The sequence below is a fragment of the Gastrolobium bilobum genome, unplaced genomic scaffold (assembly GCF_033153095.1).
Source record: "Gastrolobium bilobum isolate Gb01-03AN ecotype WA unplaced genomic scaffold, APGP_CSIRO_Gbil_v1 utg3205, whole genome shotgun sequence".
Classification (NCBI taxonomy): Eukaryota; Viridiplantae; Streptophyta; class Magnoliopsida; order Fabales; family Fabaceae; genus Gastrolobium; species Gastrolobium bilobum.
In genome coordinates, this window is record NW_026899186.1 from 236,215 (window position 1) to 253,829 (window position 17,615).

The 17,615-nt window shown below is 35.7% G+C and overlaps 3 protein-coding genes across 3 annotated transcripts; all 3 read left to right on the forward strand.

The window, feature by feature from the left end:
• On the forward strand, nucleotides 1-4,815 carry LOC133288070 (protein root UVB sensitive 1, chloroplastic). Its single transcript, XM_061485768.1, has 6 exons — nucleotides 1-1,156; nucleotides 1,870-1,926; nucleotides 2,046-2,244; nucleotides 2,560-2,675; nucleotides 3,272-3,448; nucleotides 4,049-4,815. Exons 1-6 carry the CDS (start codon nucleotides 185-187, stop codon nucleotides 4,331-4,333), a joined length of 1,806 nt encoding a protein of 601 aa, XP_061341752.1. The 5' UTR covers nucleotides 1-184; the 3' UTR covers nucleotides 4,334-4,815.
• A 512-nt stretch (nucleotides 4,816-5,327) lies between these two features.
• LOC133288080 (lysine-specific demethylase JMJ32) lies at nucleotides 5,328-8,561 on the forward strand. Its single transcript, XM_061485777.1, has 4 exons — nucleotides 5,328-6,021; nucleotides 6,159-6,334; nucleotides 7,564-7,634; nucleotides 7,714-8,561. The coding sequence occupies exons 1-4, from the start codon at nucleotides 5,350-5,352 to the stop codon at nucleotides 7,860-7,862; spliced, it is 1,068 nt and encodes a 355-aa protein (XP_061341761.1). The 5' UTR covers nucleotides 5,328-5,349; the 3' UTR covers nucleotides 7,863-8,561.
• A 6,655-nt stretch (nucleotides 8,562-15,216) lies between these two features.
• On the forward strand, nucleotides 15,217-16,595 carry LOC133288053 (pentatricopeptide repeat-containing protein At1g31790). Its single transcript, XM_061485750.1, has one exon. The coding sequence runs from the start codon at nucleotides 15,217-15,219 to the stop codon at nucleotides 16,540-16,542; it is 1,326 nt and encodes a 441-aa protein (XP_061341734.1). The 3' UTR covers nucleotides 16,543-16,595.
• The last annotated feature ends 1,020 nt before the right edge of the window (nucleotides 16,596-17,615 follow it).

The window sequence follows — 17,615 nt, forward strand, 5'->3', positions numbered from 1 at the left end:
TTATAGAAATTAAGTTGAATATTTAAGAAATTTATCCCTTCCCTTCCAAATATTCAAGAAATTTATAGATTCAACGTCGAATTTGAACATGATTGGTTGGATGCGATGATTTCCAAGTTCTGAACTTTTTCGCCGTTCGATTCCAGTTCCGGCGTAACGACGTGGCTTCACGGGTACACGCATCATGGGCTGCACTTGCATGCCCTCCTCCCTTTACGCTTCTTTTCCACTTCTCCGCCGCCACTCGCCGCCGCCGCCGCCACCCCTACATTTCACCGCCGCCACCGTCCATTTTTACTCATTTCCCTCCAAACAACTAATCAACACAACCCCTTCTCACCCCTTTCGCCTTTGGGTCCTTCCTCTCTTGTCAGAAGCCAGTGGCGGCGGCAACAACCACAATAACAACAACAACAATGGTGGTGGTGGTGGTGATTGGGGTTACCCCTTTGACTCTGGGGATTCGGATTCTTCTTCAGGTTCTCATCACACCCTTTTATTTTCCTTGCTCTGCTCTTCCGCTATCTTTTTCTTCTGCCAGCTCCTACTGGCCAAACTCGCAAAGGCGAAAAGTTTGTCTTCTTCTTCCATTGAGAATGAGACAGTTTGGGTAGTGAAAGGTGGAAACTTTACTAGGTTCATCCCTGATCATGTCAAGGATGCTTTTGTTTCCGCACAACCTGACCTCTTTACTGAATTATCATCCCTCAATGCTTCACAAGTTCCGAGCTTTCTATGGTTCAAGTTGAGGGACCTCTTGGTGCGCTTGATGCTCCCTGAAGGTTTTCCCAATAGTGTAACTAGTGATTACTTGAAGTATTCCCTGTGGAGAGGAGTTCAAGGTGTTGCAAGCCAGGTTAGTGGGGTGCTGGCAACACAAGCCTTGCTTTTTGCTGTTGGATTGGGAAAAGGAGCTATTCCCACTGCTGCTGCCATCAATTGGGTACTCAAGGATGGAATTGGATACCTCAGCAAGATCTTGTTGTCCAACTTTGGTCGCCATTTTGATGTCGACCCAAAAGGGTGGAGATTGTTTGCTGATCTTCTTGAAAATGCTGCCTTTGGTTTGGAGATTTGTACTCCTGCCTTCCCTCATTTTTTTGTTCTTATTGGTGCTGTAGCTGGGGCATCGCGTTCTGCGGCTGCATTGATTCAGGTGATGGCAATTTTTAGTGTATCAACATGTACAAACACACCTAACATCTATGTTGCAATGCCTTTAAAGGATTTGGCTTTTATAGTGTCAGTCAAACCAGTTGAGTGTAGTGCAGAAGCCATAATTTACATAATGATTCAATTTCAGCCTTTCAGGTGTGAGACCAATAAGGCTACTTATAAGGATTGCCCTCACCTTGGTCAAGGTTAAATGGGGAGTGGTTTTGATTTGGTTTTTAGGTGTGTGAGAACAGTAATTTCAATAAATACGAAGGATATCAAAATTAACTGTTTAAGTATAATAATGATATGCAGAAAGGGCTTGTTAGCTTACCATTGAGTAGTCTTGGTCTCTTGGATTTCATTCCCATTCATCTGCATGTTTACAGAATTGATCTTAAACTGTTTCCCAGTAATATGAAAATTGTTTCACTAAATCTGCATATATTTTCAAATATTTCAATCTGCATGTGTTGCTTTCCCTTCAATTAATTTGAACTTGTAGTGTTCCCACATTAAACGACACAATGAAATCTACACCATACACTCCTGTGTGATTGGGGGTGGGTGAATGTGTGTAAAAATATATTTTTATGCCTATCCAGCAACAGTAGTTGATTTCTATTCCTATGCTTTATTTATTTGCGTTGAGAATGTTGAACAATTTAGGTATCAGCACCCAATTGATAGTTCAAGCTGATTTTGTCTTCACAGGCTTCTACCAGGAGCTGTTTCTACGCTGGTTTTGCTGCTCAAAGGAATTTTGCTGAGGTGAAAATTATATCCTTTTCACTACGAATGAATAGGTGTATTGATATAATGTTGCAGCACAATAATCACTTATATATATTATATATAGTTTTCTTTCTGAAAATAATTGTTAATTGTAGGTAATTGCTAAAGGTGAAGTCCAAGGAATGGCAAGCAGGTTTATTGGTATCATGCTTGGTATTGGACTGGCTAACTGTGTGGGCTCATCCACGCCTCTCGTTCTTGCTTCTTTTGGTGTTGTGACTTGGGTTCACATGTATTGCAATCTGAAGTCATATCAGTCCATTCAAATACGAACTTTAAACCCTTATCGTGCAAGTAATTTCTGATCTCTCTCTCACAATCATTCACACCCAATCATGTGGGAGCTGTGTTCTATTACTCTTGGAAGTTGGAAAGAATTAGTTTATACTGTTGATGAAACATCAAATATTCTGCCATGTTGTCTATTCTACCTAGATTTAATTTCATTATAGAATCTAAGTACTTGTAGGTTGCAATAATGCAGCAGTTCTAGAAATGTTTTTGCAACCAATTGTTGGAGGTATTGGAAACCTGGAAATGCTACCAGGGGTTGATTTGTTTGTTAAAAGGTTGAAATTTATACATCTTGTTCATGGATTGTTTTAACAGGTTTGGTTTTCAGCGAATATCTACTGAGTGGCCAGGCGCCTCCAGTTAAAGAGGTCAATGACGAGGAGCCACTATTTCCTGCTGTACCCATGTTAAATGCAACTTTTGCAAACAGAGTGAGTTAATCTTGCTTGTGTTATTAGTTATATGAAATTTAAACCTTTAAAATAAGATTAGAAATTTGCTGCATTCTAAAATTAGATTGATTTATTTATTTTGGTAATGGTATACATTATATTAAGGTTCTTTCTGGCCTCTTCTAATAATACTACTCAGTTGATGAAGGGGAGTATCAGGTCACACATATCCATCTGTCCCTTGATATGATAACTCGAGGGGAAGGGTACTTTTGCAATTTTCAGAAGTTTAATATGGTCATTATACTTTTACCACTGTCTTCTGTCATTCCTTCTTCATTGCTCTTGTATATGTGGATTGAATCCAGGAAGTATTAGACATAAGATATGTGGGACTTGTCCTATCTATGATAATATTATGTGCTCTTCACCACTCATTGTAAATACTGAGTAATTCTAGGAAGTATTAGATAGAAGATTAGTGGGACTTTCCCTGTCTAAAATAACATTATATGTTCTCTGCTAACATCAATTGATCAGGCTGAGTACAAGGTTGGACATGTATAAGAAATGATTGTATTATATTTTGCACGATCTGATTTGTATGTATTATGTCCTGTTAACTTTTGTAATAGGCACAATCAATTGTTTTATCATCTGAAGCAAAGGATGCAGCAGCGGAAATTGAAGGCCGTCTGCAGCTTGGATCCAAGCTCAGTGAAATTGTCAACAGCAAGGAGGATGTGCTTGCTCTCTTTAGGCTTTACGAAAAAGAAGGCTACATCTTGTCTGAGCACATGGGAAAATTCTGTGTAAGTTGACAACCATCTTCACTTTTAATTTCATTGGATTGTTTTTCTCTCCCTAGTTCCTTGATTGTCTGACAAGTAGGGCGGGGATAACGTGCTTTTTACATTTATGTTTTGATGTGTATGTATATGCTTAAGAGTTATTGAATACTTTTTTAAATTAGAGAACAAATGAGTGCAATATTTTAGAATTAAATGGACAAATTAACTTCCCTTATGAGAAAGCAATTTTTCAAGGACTTCCAACTGCTATCCTTATTTTTGGTCCCAACTATTGTGGAGTTATGGTTAACAAACTTACTTTATGGGGAGTTCCAAATGTAATGGGATTTAAGAAAGCATGACTTTGTTAGTGGATTTGGAGGCAGAATGCTACATAATTAATTTTTGTTTAGTAGCATTTCTTTTCCTTTCTGAGCTGCTCTTCGATTGAGAGCTAGAGGCTGGAAAATGTTATTTTCTTGTCAAACGGTTTTCCCTCTTCGAGGCATTAGGAAATTGGTACATCAAGTTTACTTTTATCTCAATATTAGAGGCAATTATAACCGCAAACATATGCTATTATGTTTTATGGGTTGTAACTAACACATCCTCCTGATTCAGGTTGTGCTTAAAGAAAACTGTTCACAGCTAGATATGCTCAAAGCATTGTTTCAGGTCAATTACCTTTATTGGTTAGAGAAGAAGGCAGGAATTGAAGGAAGAGGAGTCCTTAATGATTCCAAACCTGGTGGGAGGCTGCATATATCTCTGGATTATGTGGAAAGGGAATTCAACCATGTTAGAAATGATGGAGAATCAGTAGGTTGGGTCACAGATGGGCTAATTGCAAGGCCTTTGCCTAATAGGATTCGTCCAGGCAACACAGCATACTCAGTGAGTAGCTGATATGGTGAATGAATGGCTGGTGGTTTTCATGCATGGCTGCGTTGTTTTCCATGAGGAAGCAAGTGGAATCAAGATGTCTTGGAGATCGAGGACATTGGTTGGTTCTCTGCCATTGTTGTTGAGCAAAGCATGCAACTCAATGGGTTTAATGGCGGGAAGACAGCTACAAATGGTTGAAGCCACATGGTGTGAAAAAAAACCACAAGTTAAAGTGCCAACTTGCCTACCTGTTGTCAATGTCAATGAATGGAATGACCCGGAAACGATCAAATAATTGGGAAAAAGTGACGGCTTTTACTCGGGAGATTGCACCCCATGGATAGTTCAGAAAACTGTTTATAGTTTGAGATGTGCAGTAAAATGTGTTTTGCTCTTTTCGTAAGCAAAATTAATACCTAATACATGTAGTTGGCACAGTATCTCACACAAGTGCGCTTTCATACACAAATTTGATGTTTCTTAACCATTATAGATTGCCTTTTTGCCACAACTGATACAAATGTCTTCACCCCATTACCTATAAATTTTGTAAAAATAAATCGGTGAGTCAACAACTTATAAAAGGTAGACTGCATAATGTTATTTTAAAAAAGAACGTATTCATAATTTCTCAATACCAAAACTGAAGCATTATGGAGCGAAGTGATTCAAATTTTATGAAAAGAACATGGTCATAATTTCGTATAATTTTGTTGTCAATGGCTTTCAATAGAATTTCCAAATTTTGATTTCCTTCTCAATCAAAGTAGGAATGATGCAGTGGACTTTAAAGACACACAGTTGCTACTCTCGGAATGCTGTCTTGCCAATTGAAAAGGAAGGTGCAAACACAATTATCAATTTATTCAATGTGATCATAAATTCGGACTTTACATGACTATTCATTACATTTCATTACATGTGATCATAAATATAAAGCTATATCATCAAGAACCGAATATATAAACCCCAGAAAGCTGTTCCTCACAAAGACACACACACACACACCAGAAAAACTGGCACTTTGAAAAGAGAAAATGAAGGATGAGATAGAGACACTGTGGAGGGAAGTGAGGGAACTTAGCTTAGGAAACAGTAGGAAAATAGAAAGACTAGAAACTCCACCAACCCCTCTTGAGTTCCTCAGAGACTTCATCAACCCAAACAAACCCTTCATCATCTCCAACACCATCAACCACTGGCCCGCACTCTCTTCATGGCCCCACCACTCCTACCTCGCCGGAAAACTCTCCTCCGCCACCGTCTCCGTCCACCTCACCCCAACCGGACACGCCGACGCCCTCTCCCCTCTCCCTTCCTCCTCCTCCTCCTCCTCTCTCTGCTTCGCCTCCGCTCACGTGCAGCGCATGCTTTTCCCCGACGCTCTCCGCCTCATCTCGTCTTCGCAGCCACCGCAGTTGGTGGCTTACGCGCAGCACCAAAACGATTGCTTTCGTTCCGAGTACTCTTCTCTTGCCGCTGATTGTGATCCTCACATTTCTTGGGCCACTGAAGCTCTTGGCTCAATGCCTGAAGCTGTGAACCTTTGGATTGGTAACCAACACTCTCAAACCTCATTCCACAAGGATCACTATGAGAATCTCTACGCTGTTGTCACTGGCGAGAAGCACTTCCTCCTTTTGCCACCCACTGATGTTCATCGCTTGTACATTCGTCATTACCCTGCTGCCACTTATACATATTCTTTGGTATTTTTACTATTTTCTTTTCCACCCATGATTTTTTTATTTTTAGTTTTGTTGTTGTTGTTGATGGGGTGTGTGTTTTGGTGCTAAAGGTAACACCTTTTGGAGTTGGTTTCATTTGGGGTGTTGTTGGTTTGTAGGATACTGGAGAGTTTGATTTGGAACTTGAGAAGCCAACTAGGTATGTGCCTTGGTGCAGTGTGGACCCTTATCCTTCTCCTGAGACCATGGATGATGAGATGTCCAAGTTTCCCTTGTACTTCAATGGTCCTCCCCCGTTTGAGTGTACTGTGAAGGCTGGCGAGATTCTCTACCTGTAAGATTACCCTTGCCTTCCATTGCTCCATGTATTTGGGTTTTAATCTTATCTTTTTCTTTCTTCTGTTGGATATCCTTATCATATACTCTTTATTTCCAAGTGTTTTGCTTGTTTTACTGTGTATATTGCCATTGTATCAACTGATCCTTAAGCACTGGTTTTGCGTTATTTACTGGGAAGAAAATGCACCATTGCACGGTGCACCACCAGTTTTGATGCTATTCTGAAGCAAATTCAAACCAATTTGTGGTACCATAACTTGTCAATCAATTCATGTTTAAGCAACTTGTCTTTCCTTATGAATAAATTTGTCACTTAGAACTAATATAAATATCAGTAGGGATACTCTAAAAAAAGCTTATCTATTGCATAAATTCTACTACGAATTTCCCTGGAACTTCTATTTTATTTTGAATATTTTGATCGATGAATATTGCAAAGCCCAGCTGCTAAACGAGAAGTTATTTGAAAAAGAATTTAGATTTATTTGTGAAACAATATGTCAAGCCCATGAGACGTGGGATCTTTCATCCATTAATTTAGAATCTCGGTCTAAATTTTAGGATGTCAGTATGATGTTATTACTCTTTTAAAATAACATAAATCCATGTTAGGTTCCTAGTCATTCATGCATTAACTTCTTTCTGCTAATCAGTTTTCTCAGATGCTATTGAACTTATTGGATGTGAATGTGATGATTCATATGAGCAGTTTTACTAGTTTATTGGAATAAACTTGAAAATCTTTGGCATGCTTACTAATCACCACTTAAGAAAAATTCTATAGAAATTTCTGATTTCTGTTAGCTTTATAATTGTTGAGACAGGAATCAAACTGAAGGTCTCTTATGGACTTCGCCACAGTTCCTGCACTCCATGGTTTATAGATTACCTATGTTTTTATGAAATCAGTTGCCAATACATTAACTTACTGAAATGAGTTAATTTCGTTAGCTGAGGAGCTATGACGGTTCATGACCACAATAATACATATCAAATATTACTACTGGTTTTGATACTGAGTTTAATGGGTTTAATCCAGTTTAATGGGAATATTTTGGTAACCTGGTTTGAGAACTTTGGTGTTTGCTTTATTTGGTTGTATAAAAGAGTACCGGACTGTTACTTGAAAGAAGAGTACTGGAACTGGGAATTATCCAAGTGCTCAAATTCTATCTCATCTTATTCTTGAGTAATGCCCAGGCTGACAGGATGGAATTATTGCAGGCCAAGTATGTGGTTTCATCATGTTAGACAGAGTACGGATGATGGAGGATTAACTATTGCAGTAAACTATTGTAAGGACCAACCCTTCTCTTTTAAAGTCCATAATCAATGTTAATCAGAAATTTTCATGCAAGTTAATATTTTATGCAGGGTACGATATGCAGTTTGACATTAAGTATGCTTATTTCAACTTCTTACAATCTATTCATTACCGACTCACTCCGAGGCCAATGATGAATGAGAAATTGTCTGACGAGATTGATTCAGGTCCTGATTTTAATAAAACTAACAATCAATAAATATTAAACAACTCATATGACATAAAATAAGACGAGGTTGTACCCCAAAACCATTTGAATCATTTGATAGCCATATAAGATTACTTATGTGTAGCATAACAACTCACATTGAATAATTGCAGGTTTTTGATGGGAGGTTGATGCGGTGCATTCCATTATTATTCTTACAACTTTCAATGCAGAATTTGGGTCAAATTTGCCTTGGAGCTTTGGATTTAAAATTCTGCTCAAGTCCTGTCTTTCAAGCTCAGGTCTTACCGACTCAAGTATGAGGTCTATTAAAAGGCTAGCCATTGATGCACACACTTGTGTGGATAAGACTTGAGCTTGAAAGAGGGGACTTGAGCAGAATTTTAGATCCAAGGCAAATTTGATGCAAATTCTGTGTGGAAAGTTGTAGGAATAGCAATGGCATATACTGCCCCAACCTCCATTCAATTATGAATTGTTATGCTACCCATGAGTTATTTTATAGAACTGTCGAATAATTACGTGTACAATCTTGTCATGAGTTGTTTAATATTTATCAGTTGTTAGCTTAGGATACTAGATGAATTCTTCATTTGTCAGCGATGCTCTTTGGCAATGTGGGGGATTCAAGCAAATGCTCAAGACCAAAAGTTGCTACTTGAGCAAACTATTTATGGAAACCGTGTGGGCGAAACATTCTTTCCCAGAACAAGCGGCCAAGTGCCAACACAATTTTGTTTTTATCCTTCATTTATATCATATGATATCAATTTTCCTATTCATCATTTACTTTTCCAGCTTCTTTTTTTACATTGGATTCTTCTAATTGTTTTTCACTTTTCTCAAATTATTATTGGATAATATTTTTCTTATGTTGGAAAAATATTATTTCCTATCCAAATAATAAATAGAAGAGAGAAAAGAGTTGGAGATAAGAGAGAAAAAATTCTTGTGGGCTCATTTAAAAAATGTGAGTGTAGGAGATAATATTTGTTTTTATGTAATTACCCATTATTATTGTACATAATTTGTGCCAACTCACTTTTTTATCCATTTGTACTTGTTTCCGCTATCTTGTGTATGCCTCCGAGAAAATTCGGTCTCGTGGCTTTGAAATACAGAACCTCAACAGTAAGAAAAAAGGTGAAGGTTATACTTTTTTTTTTTTCTTACTATTTCTTATTGATTTTTTTGACCTTTTTATCCTAATAAAATAAAAAATAATCACTTTATCTCCGTCTCAAAACTATATACTCATCTGCCCCCACTTAATTGATTACATAATATATCTAATCGATTAAGTGTAAAAAATTTATTTTAATCAATTACGTAATCGATTAATCCCAATGATCCTAAACCATCTTATATAGCTCACCTGTGTTGTTTTTCTCTACCCAATCTTCATTCTCCCCTTGTCATTACTCATTCTTTCATAAATAAATAGTGAGAATCTCCGATTAAGATTATCAAAAATGAGCAATGTCTATGTAGAACAACGTAATCACAAGTTTCAACACACCCACCAACTCCTCTCGAATAAGAAATCACTAAGAGACATTGACATTCCACCAAGGAAGCTCTTCATTGGTGGCGACATGTTTTCCGATGATACCCTCATGCATAGATATCTCCCCCATAACAACCGGTGGACTCCAACGAAGATTCCGACTATCCTCATTCCTCCAACCACTTCCGCATGTACGAGTTCATTCTTTTGCTAACAATTGTGGCTTCTGAAAACTTTTCTAATGGGAAATATTCAACAAGCTGTATAGATTGATGTTAATTATGATGATGAATTGATGATGATTCACTAAGTGGAAATATTAGGAACACTGATCCATGTTATGCAATGTTTTTATTGTTGTTAATCATTTTGGGATTACCTTTTGCTTTGCTGCTGCAATACCTGCAACCAGTTAATCGATTAGGTAATCGATTAAAATAAATTTCCAACATTTAATTGATTAACTATTTTATTTAATCGATTAAAGGGACAAATGAGTGTATAGTTCTCAGATGAGGGTAAAATGGTTATTTTTTATTTAATTAGGGGCAAAATGGTCAAAATCCATCTCTTATTATTAAATTTTAACCGTTGATTTTCGTCAATCTAATGGTTGTAACTTATTAGGTCATACTTATTAATTAATTTTTAATTTTTAATAAATTATAATCGTTAAATTGACAAAAATCAACGGTTAAGATTTGTTAGTAAAAAAAATACACGTTATATAGTACAATGAATATGGATTGGTCAGACACATTGCACTATAGTTTGGAACACTGACCAAAATGTCACTGTTCACCAACTTTTTTACCTAAATGTCACGCGAACAGTGTTACTTTTCAATATGCCACGGGGGCAAGTTCGCTACCCTGTTTAACGAACTCGGTTTGTTGACGTGTCACATTTTTAATGGATAACAAGTATCAAATTTAAAAAAATAATAATAATAAAAAAAATGAAGGTCGCCTACCATGTAGGCAAACTTGGTTAAAATTAAGTTGGTGTCCACTAGAAACGTGACACGTCAGCAAACCGAGTTCGCTACACCGGGTAGCGAACTTGTCGCCGTGGCAGATTGGAAAATAACATTGTTCGCGGGGCATTTAAGTAAAAAAATTGATAAACAGTGACATTTTGGTCACTGTTCCCTATAGTTTCTACATTGTTCATCTATTTTAATACTCTATTTGCCATGTGTCAGAAAAGCATGCAAAAAAAAGGTTATGACTGCTTTAGGGTGTGTTTGAAAGTGTTTTAGTTTTTTTGTTTTCAAAAACTGTTTTGAATATGAATTTTAAAAACTGATTTTGAGAGTAAAAAAATAAAAAAACTTGTTTGAATGTAGTTAAATTAAAGTTATAAAAAAATTGTAATTATTTACAAAAATGCCATTAATGAAGTTTTAGAATTACAAAAATGTCACTATAAAGTAATTGTTTTTGCTCCTGAATTTACAAAATTGCCATTAATGAATCTTGAAATTTACAAAATTGTCACCGCCTAAACAAAAAAAAGCAAAAACACCACGGGAGAACATCGCCAGGTTGTTTTCGTTTTTTGGTTTTTAAAACTGAAAAAGAATCATTGTTTTGGGAAGTATTTTGTAAAAGAATCATTTCCAAACAGACTTTTTTGTTTTTTTTTGTTTTAAAATCTTAAAAACTGTTTTTGAGAATTGGAATCAAACACACCCTTAGTCGCTGGTTAATGAGGCAACTTTTATGGCCTCAATTGACGTGTCAAGTGGCCAGTCTATAGTTGTACAATACACAACGATTTTGGTGTCGTGATTCTTTAGAAAAATATTTTTTTTTGCATGACATATAGGTACGCTTTATCAGAAAACATGGCACTTAGGTGGTGTTTGGTTGAGAGCTTTTTCAGATTATCCCATGCAAATGAAGTTGGCAATCTGATTTGCACTTGTTTGGTATAGAGAGAAATGGCTGATTTCCTAGGCAACCATAATGCATAGCATTTTCAATTTTGTGAAAGAATGCTAGACTTTGGCACTGTTTAGAAAGCATTGTGAGAGGTGGTTTTATATAGATAGTTGGGTAACAAATCAGACCATTATACCCTCTGACAACTTGTATGAGAGATGCTATGATATTATCGTGCTTCAGATTCGATTGTGCAGTTGGAGCTTATGCAAATGGCTGAGGGGATAAAAGGTTGGGCTTTATGCAAATGGATCCTACTTAAAATATTTTAATCAAATCATACACATTATAATATCTACTTCTAAAGCCTCCTTTGAGAGCTGTGCTCTCTGCCCCCTCCGAGGCCTGGTCCTCTATTTTTTATTTTTTTATAACAACAGGAATTAAAAAAAAATGGCAAACAAGACACAAGGATGCTACTATTCAGCGGTAAGAAGAGGGACATTTTCATAATTTATAGTTATTTTAAAAATATGTACATTTTTGTAATTGTAACTTATTTCCCCGTCTATATTTTACTTCAAACCAAACATAGATTTTATAAATCTTACATAATTTGCCTGGTTAAATTTTTTCCAACCAAACAACTTTTTTTATATTTTCCTATCAAATTCACTTTTCAATCATTTCCCTATCAATTACATTTTCCTAGTATTCAAAAAAAAATTCCTCAACCAAACGCCCCCTTAGGTCAATGCCACCTTACTTCTATATATATATATATATTTATATATATGAAAAAAAATAGGTACGCTTTATCAGAAAACATGGCACTTAGGTCAATGCCACCTTACTTATATTTATATATATATATATATATATATATATATATATAAAATATTTCTGCAGTCACTTTAGATAAATTTTTCTCCCGCTATCCTTTTTTCATTAAGTACGACCGGTCATATATTAAAATTGTATTTTCTCTCTCCGCCACGTCAGCCGACAATGTATGAGGAAAGAGAAAAAAAAAACAACTTTATTGTTATCACTAAGTACGACCAGTCGTACTTAGTAAAAAAGGAGTAGTTGTAAACAACCTTATCTAGAGTGGCTGTAGAAATATTTTTCCATATATATATATATATATATGAGGTAGGATCCTTTGACACCGGTGTCAAATTTTAAATTTGACACCTCATCTGAGAACCGTTGGATTCAAAGAGATCAATGGTGTCACATGCTTACAAATCAGAGTCGTTGGTCTTTTTCGATCTAACGGCTCTAAGATAAGGTGTCAAACTTCAAATTTGACACCGGTGTCAAATGATCTTACCTCTATATATATATATATATATATATATATATATATATATATATATATATATAGTTTTCAATATAGAATATGCCACTCTGATCCTCAAGAATACAGAGTCAACCTAGCCTACTATAATTTATTCTCCACGAGCGCATTGACCACGATTTGGGTGGAAGCCACACTTAATTATTTAAACTATCTTTTTGTTTGTATTTTTCATTTACTAAGAAAATACTTATGTACTTAGATTTATTTATTCGTATATAATAATAAATGAAAATTACATTTCTATATAGATAAAATCAAATGAGCAATGTTTTACATTTTGTTAAATAGTTTTCATATAGTTTTTTAAATATGAAATTAATTCCAAATAATTATTTTATTATTATCGTCCCTCCAAATTGACTTGACTAAACTACTTTATTTTTAAAATAAGATTACAAATATATTTTACTCTCTAAATTGGCTTGATTAAATTATCTATTGGAAAAATTAACGCTACTAAACTCATCATGATGAATTCGTCATAAATGATAAATGTTATTTTACAATATATCGTTAAAACTATTTTTAAGTTGTAGTAGGGAGGATTATCAACTAAAGAGATAGAGTGAAATCCGTTATTAAATTATACTTTTCATAATTAGTAACATGTTAAATTTAAGGTTGATCTATATATAAAAGAATTATATCAATCAAATTTATTAGTAACTTATTAAGATTTGTATGTTGCCACCCACAGATGAGTGGAATGGAGAAACAAGAGGTTTATATTGAGCCAAAGTAGTTGGATAATGTAGAGACTATAGTGTAACATATTAGAACAGTACATGCTGCATAGTACAGCGGCTGTGAACGGGTCTGACACGTTGCACTATGGTCTCTACACTGTCCAACTACTTTAATCCTCTATCTACCACGTGTCAAAAAAGCATGCAAAAAAAGATTGCAACATTGACTACTTTAGTTGTTGGTCAATGAGGCGATTTTTGTGGCCACAATTGACGTTCCACGTGACCAGTCCATATTATTTAGTAACATGTTAAATTTGAGGTTGATCCACACATAAAAGAATTATATCAATCAAATTTATTAAAATTTAGTAGTAACATAGTAAGATTTGTATGTTGCCACCTACAGATGAATGGAATGGGGGCAACTGGGGGTTTATATTGAACTAAAGTAGTTGGACAATGTAGAGACTATAATGTAACATGTCAGAAAAGTACACGTTGCAAATATAGCAGCTGTAGACTGGTCTGGCACATTGCACTATAGTCTTTACACTGTCCAGCTATTTTAATCCTCTATCTATCACATGTCAGAAAAGAATGCAGAAAAAGTTTGCAATATTAACTACTTTAGTCGCTAGTCAATTTGGTGACTTTTGTGACCTCAATTGACGTGCCACGTAGCCGGTCCATAATAGCTGTAGTACACAACAACTTTTGTGATGTGGCACTTTGAAATAATATTTCTTCTGTGTGGCATACATGTACATTTTATCAAAATAGTGGCACTTGGGTCAATAGCTGGAACAGTGACCATTTTGTCACGTTTGACAATTTTTTTTACTAAACTACCACGCCAACAGTAAATTTTGCCAAAATGACACGCGTTCGCTACTCAGTGTAGCGAAATATGCCATGTCAGGCTGCACAGTTAGCAAAAATGACAAATGTCAAGCAGACAAAATTCAAGCATAATTCGCTACACAGTGTAGCGAATTTCAGCTTACTTGACACGTGTCATTTTTTTGCTGACTATGCATACTGACATGGCATATTTCGCTACACTGTGTAACAAATTACTTGCAAACTTATTTCGCTACACAATGTAGCGAAATATACCGCGTGACATTTTGACAAAATTTACTGTTAACATGACAATCTGGTAAATTTTTTTGTCAAACGTAACAAAATGGTCACTCTTCCCTAATCTTCTCTATGAAATCTGTCACTCTGGTCCTCAGTCTATATAGGGTCAGCTTAGCCTACTATAATTTATTTTCCACAAGCTCATTGTCCAAGATTTAGGTGGAAGCCATATGTAATTATTTAAACTATATTTTTGTTTGTATTTTTCTTTTACTAAGAAAATATTTTTGTACTTAAATTTATTTATTCGTATATAATAATAACTCAAAATTATTATCATATAATTTTTTAAATATGAAATTAATTTCTAGTTATTATTTTATTATTATCGTCCTTCAAATTGACTTGACTAAACTACTTTTATTTTTTAAATAAGATTATAAAGATACTTTACTCTCCAAATTGGCTTGATTAAATGACTTTTATTTTTGGGTTCAAACGTGCCTCGTTTTGAGCGTGACCGATTGCACTCAAAATGAGACACGACTGGTCCCTTATCACGCTTGATTTTTTTATTTTTTATTTTGCTACAAACAAAAATACCCAACAATCAAAAAAATAAATAAATAATAGATATGTGATGAACGAGTTCTTATATTTTGAGTTTCAAAGCTGCAATATTTTTCTCATTATTTGTAAAATTAATAAAAATAATTTGAGCAACAAAATATTTATAATTTATTGCGGTGATAATTTTTTTTTTTAAATCTATTGCGTCACCCAATAAGGAAAGATAGCGCTGACAGGAGAAAAACGTGTTTAGTGAATCCTAGGTTGTCTGTCAACTTGAAGAATGGAACTCATGGTTGCTCCGACGCCAACAGCCACCACTCCCTCCTATGTATTCTTCGACGACAAGTTGGATGCAAAGAACAACAACAACATCAGCAGCAGCTCAAGTACTTGTCCTTCTCCCAACCACCATCTTGAGCTTCGATTACCACAGCGCAACCCTAAACTCAATCTATCTCTCTTTCACAACTTACCTTATCACATTTCTTCACAACCCCTCCAAACCCTTACACCTCTAACTACTATTTTGAGGAAGAAGAACAATAACAATAAGAAGAAAAGAAAAGGGGCTACAACCTTAGACATCTTGCGCCTGATGAATTCTCTGTCATTTCCCATACCCATTGACATCTATACCTCTTTGATAAAAGAGTGCACTGTTTCTGGGGACCCAGAAACTGCCATTGAGTTGCATGCCCACATCACCCGCAGTGGCATCAAACCTCCCTTGCCATTGCTCAATCGGATTCTCATTATGTTTGTGTCGTGCGGTCTGTTGGAGAGTGCACGCAATCTGTTTGACTCAATGACTGTGAGGGACTTCAACTCTTGGGCAATCTTATTTGTTGCTTATTATGATATTGCTGATTATGAGGAGGCCATAGGTGTTTTTGTCAGCATGCTAGGCCAATTGGGTATGTTGGATTTTCCTCCATGGATCTGGGCTTGCCTTCTCAAGGCATGTGCCTGCACTGTGAATATCTCCCTAGGAATGCAAGTTCATGGATGGTTATTAAAGTTGGGAATTTATGACCATGTGCTTCTCAGTAGCTCCTTGATCAGCTTTTATGGGAGATTGAAGTGCTTGGAAGATGCAAACGTTGTCTTTGATCAAGTGTCACGACATAACACCTTGACTTGGACTGCTAAAATGATCAGTGATTGCAGGGAAAGACATTTCTCTGAGGTTCTTGGTGACTTCAAGGAGATGGGGAGGCAAGGGATAAAAAAGGACAGCTTTACGTTTTCCAGTGTTCTCAAGGCATGTGGAAAGATGCTGGATCATGAACGATGTGGTGAACAGGTCCATGCTGATGCCGTCAAACTTGGGCTGGTCTCGGATGATTATGTGCAGTGTAGTTTGATAGCCATGTATGGAAGAAGTGGGTTACTGAGAGATGCAAAACAGATGTTTGAGATGACCCAGAATGAAAGAAAAGTTGATTGTTGGAATGCCATGCTTATGGGTTACATACAGAATGGTTTATACTTTGAAGCTGTCAAGTTTCTGTATCAGATGAAAGCAGCTGGAATGCAACCCCAAGAATCTCTGCTTAATAAAGTAAGAATTGCTTGTGGTAGTATTACCTACTCAAGCATGAACTAACTAGGAAATAGATTGTACATAGACAGTTAAAATGTTGAATGGAAACTTTTCTTCAATTTGCTTGAGAGTTAAAATAGCCTTAAATTTTACACACACTTTTTTTTTTTTTATAAATGATCGTTCTTTTTGTTTCAAACGGATGCTACTCCCCAATTGCATATAAAAATCTTATTATACACAACTCTAATTTGAATTCCTCACTAAAAAGAGTAAATATGCAGGTGAATGAGAATCTGGATTGGGGGAAAATAAAATAAAAAAGCTGATAGCTTAATAAATTCGTAGATGCTAATATATATTAACTAAAAAACAAGTCGAGTAGTCTGCCAAAAAACAAAGTACAAGGGAGTCAAGGATTTACTTCGTAAGAGCTTAAATTAACAACTCATGAACTTCATGCTAGTGATACTCAATTTATAATGAGAAAAAAATTGTTGTACTAGTGAGAAAATACTTTATTTTAAATAGTGTAATGAAAAGTAACACGAACGCATAAGCTCTCATCTAACCTTGTGCCTCGAATAAAGTAGGCCGAATAATAAAATTGATCTAGTTTATAGTTAGGATTGAATGGATCAAATAAAAGGCCCAAAGCATTCACTCAGTGCTGCGTTGGCTTTGTATACGAGCTACCTGATGTACTCAGCTACCTGATGTTCTTCACAACTGAGAGAGAGATGGATGCCAATAGGTAAGTTGAGACTACTGGAAAATCAAAGAAGTAATCATAACCTTATCTAATACACACTTGCAAGGAAAGGGATTTGAATTCGTAACTTTTGTGGTCCGGGGAGCTCATGGGGGGGAGGTTAGGGTGTTTATGATTTGGATTAGATCGATTTTGAAGTAAAAATTATCCGATTAAATTCTTTCGGTTTGATTATTTAATCATTCATTCGGTTTAGATTTTTTTTTTTTAAATCAGATCCAATCCAATCCAATTTTATTCGGGTTGGATTGGATCGTTTTCGGTTTTTCGAAAAGCCTAAAATTTTAGTAATACAAATCACTAGCTATATCAAAATGAAGCCATTTAAAGTTACAAACTATTGAAAAGTTCAAGTATTCAAACT